The sequence below is a fragment of the Eimeria maxima genome, genomic scaffold, assembly GCF_000499605.1.
Source record: "Eimeria maxima Weybridge genomic scaffold, Emw_scaff89, whole genome shotgun sequence".
In the NCBI taxonomy this organism is placed as follows: domain Eukaryota; phylum Apicomplexa; class Conoidasida; order Eucoccidiorida; family Eimeriidae; genus Eimeria; species Eimeria maxima.
Window position 1 is genome coordinate 10,001 of NW_013564020.1, and position 7,860 is coordinate 17,860.

Sequence of the window (7,860 nt, forward strand, 5' to 3'; positions counted from 1 at the left end):
TATATTAGAGGTAGAGACACTTGCTGCTCTGCTGCAGCAGCAAGAAGGATTTGCTGCTCCTCTGCATGTAGCAGAGAGGCCTGGTCCTGCAACAGCACAGACACAGCAGCAGCTGCTGCTGCTGCTGCGCGAGGAGCTGCCTGGTTGGCAGGTACTTGCTGCTGCTCTTGATGAGGTGTCTGTACACCTGAATATAGATGCAGGAGAGTGTGCTGCACTTGCATATGATGCTGTTGCTGCAGCAGAAGCTGCAGCAGCAGCAGCAGGTCCTGCTGCAGCAGCAACAGGACATGTACTGTGGCATCCGCTGCTGCCGCTGCATGCACTGCAGCGCGAGCAGCGCTACCAGCTGCTGTGTCTGCGCACCTTAGCTGGTTTGCTGCACCCTGCTGGTGCCCCTACACTGGATGCAGCAGCATCAGCAGCAGCAGCAGCAGATGCAGCAGCAGCAGCAGCAGCAGCAGAAAAACAACCAACAAGAGTTATTCTTATGTTCTTCTGTCTGCTGCTGCAGCAAGGACTAATAGATGCATTAATAGGGAAGATGGAGGCATTAATGCGTGCTGTTGTTGCTGCTGCTGCTGCAGATACACCGCAGCAGCAGCAGCAGCAATTATTATTACAACAGCAGCAAAGACAACAGCAGCAAGCTGTAGCATTACAGAATGCTGCTGCTGCAGCAGATGGGGAATCAGGAGGTGGTACTGCTGCTGCTGCTACTGCTGCTGCTGCTGCTGCTGCTGCTTCTGTTACAGGTATAGAAGCAGAAATAGCAGCACTTATGCTGCAGCACAACATAGATTGTGTCTGGGCAATTACTGATTTGCTGCTGCTGCTGTTCAATTCCTTCCATGCAACAGCAGACCAGCTGCAGCGGCTGCTGCTGCTGCTGCCGCATATTATTTCTCCTGCTGCTCTTCCTGCTGGTCGTCGTGCTGCATCTGCACAAGACTTTGATTCAAGGACACAGCAGCAGCAGCAGCAGCAGCAACAGCAGCAGCAGCTGCTGCTGCAGCAGATGGGACTGGGTGTTGATGATCAGCAGCAACGAGGACATAATATACATCTTCAACAACAATTGCAACAACTGCAGCAGCAGCAACAGCAGCAACAGCAGCAGCAGCAGCAGCAGCACAAGCCGCAGCAGCAGCAGCAGCGGCAACTATCTACAAGAATATGTGAATTAGTGTTAGTAATATTGCAGCCAAAGTTGCTGCGGTGGATTGTCCCTCGTGGTAGTCTGCAGCAGCAGCAGCAGCAGCAACAGCAGCAGCAGCAGCAGCAGCAGCAGCAGAATATACAGCAGCAGCTAGATGAATTTAGGGCCCCCACCCTTACAGACTTCGGCCTCCTCTCTGCTGCTGATGACTTGGGGGCCCTTGCTGCAGCAGAGAAGCAGCAGCTGCAGCAGCTTGCTGCAGATATAGGTAGTACAAGAACACTTATACAGACACTGCAGCAGCAAGTAAGCCACTGCTGCTGCTGCTGCTGCTGCTGCTGCTGCTGTTGCTGCTGTTGTCTCTGTGTGCTCATGCTTCTGCTGCAGTTTTTTGTGTGTCTTCCTTATTCACTCCGCTGCTGCTGCTGCTGCTTCTGCTGCTGTTATTTTGTTCCCTTTACCCATGCTGCATCTGCTGCTGCTGCTGTTTCTGCTGCTGCTGCTGCTGCTGCTGCTGCAGGGTCGGAGCTTATGGCGTACAGGAGACGGATTAGAGTGTGTGATGGATTTTGTTGTTAGTGGTGTCTTTTGCGGAGACAGCAGACGTGCTGCTGCTGCTGTATTAGATCGTCCTGTGCTGCAGTTGCTGCACCATTGCTTCTTGCTTCCTCTTGCTGCAGCAGCAGATACAGAGGTTACTCAGGTGTCTCTGCAACTGCAGCACGAGATACTTAGTCTTGCCTTCTGTGGGGGCCCCCAGGGGCCCTCTGATCTATGGTCAGTATTAATACAGCATCAATTGGGTACCCGTAGCAGCAGCAGCAGCAGCGGCAGCAGCAGCAGTACAACAACAGCAGCAACAGCAGCAGCAACAGCAGCAGCAGCAGCAGCAGCAGCATATACACCGCAACGAATAAATGATGCTCCTCTACTAATAGAGGCACTGCAGCTAATATCTATGTTAGTGCGCATGCATCCAGCAGCAGCAGGTGTATACGTAGATGCAGTAGTGTTGCTGCTGGAGGTATATGGTGTACAGCTGCAGCAGCAGCAGCAGCAGCAGCAGCAGATGAACTATCCTAACCATAACCATAATAATAATAATAATAATAATCAGCAGCAACTGCAGCAGCAGAATAGACCACGTAGTCTATTGCATGCAGCAGCAAATGCTGTAGGGGTACAGCTGGATATACACCCCAATATACAGATCTATTTACTAGATTGCTGCAGCACATTATCCTCATGGGGAGGATTTGCTGCTGCTCGTCGTATTTGCTGCTGTATACAATCTATACCTCTGCTGCAGCACAGCAGGCTGCTGCTGCTGCTGCTGCACCAATTAGAGGCTGCTGTTAGGGGACAGTATACTGCATTACCCCAGCAGCAGCAGATACTATATGACGATACACGAGCAGCAGCAGCAGCAGCAGCAACAGCAGCAGCAGGAGGGAGAGGAGGATTGGGAGGTACGGGTCTCTTTGGTGGTAGTACTACTAGTGCAGCAGCAGCAGCAGCAGCAGCAGCAGCAGCAGGAGAAGAAGGAGAAGTATCTATATTAGAGGAAGGAGGTGCATACCCAAGGGGTCTCCTTGCTGCCTTTGATGCTGCACTGTCTCTCTTAGCAAGCAGCAGCAGCAGCTGGTTGCTGCTGTCCCTTCCTGTGTCTCCTCCGTTACTCCCTGAGGCATTAACATGGACCAGCAGCAGCAGCAACAGCAGCAGCAGCAGCAGCAGCAGCTACCATAGACCTCGTCATACATTAGATCTAGTGCATGCAGTGCTGCATCTATCCTCTCCTTCCCCTCTTATACAATTGCATGCAATAAAGGCAGCTTGCTTCGAGCTGCTGCTGCAGCGCAGCACGAGGAATCCAGCAAATGCATTTGCTGTTTTGCTGCAGTTAGGTAATATGATTGATTTATTAAGGATAGATCTTGCTGCTGCTGCTGCTGCTGCTGATTCAGGTAGACTTATTATTACTTTCTTTACCTGTGTTGCGCTGCTGCTGCAGCGAATAGGCATAAGAAGACGTTATGATGCATCTTTGCTGCGCTTCTGTCTTGCATTAGAGCAGCAGCAGCAGCAGCAGCAGCAGCAGCAACAGCAACAGCAGCAGCAGATAATGCAGCAAAGATTAGGGGACCCTACTATGGCTACAGGGAATCCTACACTTGATGCAACACCACAATCAGCAACACCAACTGCAGCAACAGCTGCTGCAGCTGCAGCAGCAGCAGCAGCAGGAGCAGCACAACCAGCAGACAGCAATGCTGCTGCTGCTGCTGATGCTTCTGTTGCTGCAGCGCATGCAGCAATGCTTAAACTTTGTGCATTTACCTTCGAGGTATTTATACAGGTATTTGCTCCGCATGCAGATCGTCCTGGGCAGCAGCAAATGAAGCAGCAGCAGCAACAGCAACAGCAGCAGCAGCAGCAGCACCGACAGCAGCAACAACAGCAACAGCAGCAGCAATTTGTTCAACCAGACCTCCCTCGCTGCCGCTACTGGAGACTTGGTTTGCTGCTGCTGCGCATAATAAGAATGTTTCTTCGTGGTCCTCTTCCTGCTGTTGCTGGTTGTTCTGCTGCTGCAGCAGCAGCAGCAGCAGCAGCAGGGGCAGCAGGTGGTGAGAAGACAACAAGACAAGTAGATGTTTCAGGTTTACCTCCTGTATCATCATCATCATCATCATCATCATCTGCAGCAGCAGCAGCAGCAACAGCAACAGCAGCAGCAGCAGCAGACCTAGCAGCAGCAGCAGCAGAACCATTTAGTGACGCAGCAACACTTGATTGGCGATCTGCTGCTTTTGCTTTCTTTAAGTTTCTATCTAATCGTTCTGCTGCATTTGCTGCGCTGCTGCGTCTTACTTGTTCATCTGCTGCTGCTGCTGCTGCTGCTGCTGCAGCTGGTGCTGCAGCAGCAGGTGGTGGTGGTAGTGGTTGGTGGGGTGCTGCTGGTGGAATTAGTAGCTACAGCAGCAGCAACTGCAACAACAACAGCTGCAGCAGCAGCAACTGCAGCAGCAGCAGCAACTGCAGCAGCAACAGCAGCTGCTGGGTAGAGGGGGATGAGGCTCCTGCTGCAGCACACTATAGGGAGCGCTGCTGCAGCATGGGGATGGAGTTGCTGCGTTTGCTGCTGCAGCGCGATTTGCTGTTTATTGAGGTGTATAAATGGCAAATAGGTGCAGCAAGAGCAGCAGCAGCAGCAAAAGCAGCAGCAACTGGTGGACACATGGAGGATCTACATTCATTTGCTGCTTCTCTTCCTTTCCTCTGCAGCAGCAGCAGCAGCAGCAGCAGCAGCAATATTGTTGAGGCATTCGAGCTGCAGCCAATGCATGCGCAGCTAACATTACCTGCTGTAGCTCTGCAAACAGGATCAGCAGCAGCAGCAGCAGCAAGAGGAGCAACAGGAGCAGGAGCAGCAGGAGCAGCAGCAAGAGGAAGAGGAGAGCTGCTGCCTCCTTATTGTTGGTATATTTGTTTGCTGCTGCACCCCACACAATCTCTATCTGTACAGAAGGCTGCGGTGTATGTGCTGCTGCAGCTGCAGCAGCGTGCTGCTGATGATCTTGCTGCAGCATTAGCAGCAAATCCTTTACCACTGCAGCAGATGCGTGCTGCTGCAACAGCAGCATTAAAGGATGAAACAGTAGCAGCAGGAGAATGGAGGCAGCAAGCAGCAGCAGCAGCAGCAGCAGCAGCAACAGGTACAGAGGCCCTATTAGATCCATTAACATCTAATAATCTTAGCTGCTTCTTTGTGTCTGAGCCTACGCAGCAGCAGCGCAGCAAATGGGCTCATGTCCTTAGGCAGCTACGTGAGCAGCAGCAGCAGGAGCAGCAGCACCAGAGGATGCAGCAGCAGCGGCTACTGCAGCAGCATGTGCAGCAGCAGCAGCTGCAGCAGCGCCAAGCCCCTACACCTTCCCCTAGGGGAGGTATATCTGCTGCTGCTTCTGCCTGTGGCGGTGGTCGCCGCAGGAGCATGCAGAGTCTAGCGGATCTAGATACATCAGCAGCAGCAGCAACAGCAGCAGCAGCAGCAGCAGATGAGGAGAGCAGCAGCAGCAGCAGCAGCTGGGAATTAGGAGCAGCACAAGCTCGTGCCTTCTTTGAGTCCGACCAACGATTTCTTTTTTATCAAGAAATACGCGAAATAGACGACTGCAGCAGCAGCAGCAGCAGCAGCAGCAGTGCATGCAACTGCTCGGACTGCAGCAGCAACAGCAGCAAAAGCAGTAGCAGCAACAGGAGCAGCAATAGGAAGCAGCTACTTGCTGTATCCTCAGCAACAGGACTACCTATCTGTGCTGCTCTTGATGATTGCTGGCAAGCAGCAGAAGACACACTAATAGAAGCAGCAGATGCAGCAACATGGACAGCATTAGCTCGTTGTGTTGCGCTGCAGCAGCAGCAGCAGCAGCAGCAACAGCAGCAGCAGCAGCAGCAACAGCAGAATGTTAGTATATCTCGTCCTGTATTAAGCAGGACACAACAATTCTATGGACCTGCTGCTGCAGCAGACACAGCAGCAGCAGCACCAATACTTGCTTCTGCAGCAATAGAGATGTCCTTGCTGCTGCCTCTCCCTCCTCGTGCTGCTTGGCTGCTGCCTCCTTGGTCTCCACCTAAGGAGACACTTGTTGGTGCTGCTGTGTGTCTCCCTGCTGCTGCTGCTGTGTCTCGATACAGCAGCACCTCCCTAAGGGAGCTGCTGCTGCTGCTGCTGCTGCAGGGAGTGCAGCAGAGCTGCGGTGACGGTGCTCCTCTTACATCCGTACCTTTCCCGCTGCTGCTGCTTGGCTTAGCCTTCAGCAGCAGCAGCAGCAGCAGCAACAGGGCAACAGCAGCAAGTCTACCTTCCTTCGGTATGATGCCTCTATGCAGCGAGGGTTTGCTGCTGCCTGCTGCAGCAAAAGCAGCAGCAGCAGTGCTGCAGCCGCTGCAGCAGCTGCAATGGAATCCGCGGTGTCTAGACACAGAGAGCAGCATAATAGCTGCTGTTGTGTCTGTTGCGCAGCAGCAGCAGCAGCAGCAGCTGCCCCTGCTGCAGCAAGACATAGAGGACCTACCCCCTCATCCTGTAGACAGCAGCGGCTGCTTCCTAGGAGACAGCGAGAGACTGCCGCTGCTTGCTGCGGTGTATACGCAGCTGTGCTGCAGTGTTGCTGCGCTGCAGCTGCTGCAGCTACTAGCAGCGCATGCACAGACAGCTCGTGCTGCACTGCATGCAGTAGGTATACTATGGCCAGAGAGGTACCGATTCCTTGAGCAGCAGCTGCTGCTGCGTCATGCATCTGTCCCTTTGCTGCTGCGTCCCCCGCTGCTGCTGCTGCTAGCTGCATGCACGCAGTTATGTCGTCTAGATGTGCAGCACGCTGCAGCAAGAGCAGCAGCAGCACCAATCACCAACAGCAGCATACCCGGTGCTGCTTCTGCTGCTGCTGCTGTATGGCAGCAGCAGCAGCAGCAGCATAATGATAGACAAAGGAGACAGCAGCTAGCTCGTGTCTGCTGTCTCCTTATTAGTGCTGCTAGGCAGGGACAGAGGGACATCTTATCCGGGCTGCAGCGGCTGCTGTTCTTCTTTGTTGCTGCTGTAGATACAGATATAGAGGATCAGCAGCTAAATATGTTGCTGCAGCAGCAGCAGCAGCAACAGCAGCAGCAGCAGCAAGCCCTCGCTCCTCTATGCTGGGAAACCATCGAAGGACAACCACCATTACCTTCTGTTAAACTTGCTAGGAGAGAAATGCGCAGGTAAGCTGCTGCTGCTGCTGCTGCTGCTGCTGCTGCTGCTGCTGCTGTTGCTGCTGGCAGGATCATATCTTCATTAAGTTAGCTGAGCTTTGCTGCTGCTTATACACCCCACAGATGTTGTGCATGCATTTCCTCAATAATACTACCCTTGTTATTATTGCTGTTGCTGTTGTTGCTGTTGCTGTTGCTGCTGTTGCTGCTGCTGCTATTTGCTGCAGGTTATGTGGTGTGCTGCAGCGTGCACCTAACGGTAGGAGCAGCAGCAACGTGTGGCTGCTGCTGAGCCCTGATCTATTCTTGTTGCATGCGCAGCGTATACTACGTGCTGGTGGTATATTACCTGTATCTATCCCCCTCCAACAACAGCAGCAGGTGCAGCAGCAGGTGCAGCAGCAGCAGCAGGTGCAGCAGCAGCAGCAAATATATACAGCAGCAGCAACACTATTATGGATAGAATTATTCAGGACTACTTATCAATCTTCCCTTCGTGCTGCTCTTTATTGTGCCTTATCTTCCTTACCTGAGCTTGCTGCTGCATGCTTTGAGCTGCAGCAGCAGCAGCAGCAGCAGGACTTATTCATGTATGGTTTACAGCAGCAGCAGTTCCTCCCACGTGCTGCAGCAGCTGCTGCTGGAGCTTTAAGCAACAGCAGCAACAGCAGCAGCAGCAGCAGCAGCAGCAGCAGCAGCAATTGTGGTCTATTAGCACAGAGAGCAGCAGAACAATTAGATTGCTGCTTTAAGGGAGAAAGATTTTGCTGCTGCTGCCCTCGTCAGGTGTATGGTCTTGTCTTGCTGCAGCATTTGCTGCTGCTAGCTTGGGGTGTACAGGCAGCTGATACCAGCAGCAGCAGCAGCAGCATGCAATCTAGAGCATTCCCCCTGCAGCAAACGCAGCAAATCTTGCTGCTGCTGACGGATTATCCCCA

General features: G+C 53.0%; 1 protein-coding gene across 1 annotated transcript in view; it reads left to right on the top strand.

Moving 5' to 3' along the window:
• Positions 1–6,935, top strand: part of EMWEY_00012260 (hypothetical protein, conserved) — a gene marked incomplete at both ends in the record, with an annotated part of 7,668 nt that extends 733 nt beyond the window's left edge. The window contains 4 exons of the mRNA XM_013479099.1: positions 1–1,465; positions 1,680–5,630; positions 5,980–6,039; positions 6,714–6,935. The exon at positions 1–1,465 is cut by the window's left edge and continues 80 nt beyond it. Coding sequence (XP_013334553.1) covers positions 1–1,465; positions 1,680–5,630; positions 5,980–6,039; positions 6,714–6,935 — 5,698 coding nt within the window. The remainder of the gene's footprint in view (positions 1,466–1,679; positions 5,631–5,979; positions 6,040–6,713) is intronic.
• Positions 6,936–7,860: the final 925 nt, after the last annotated feature.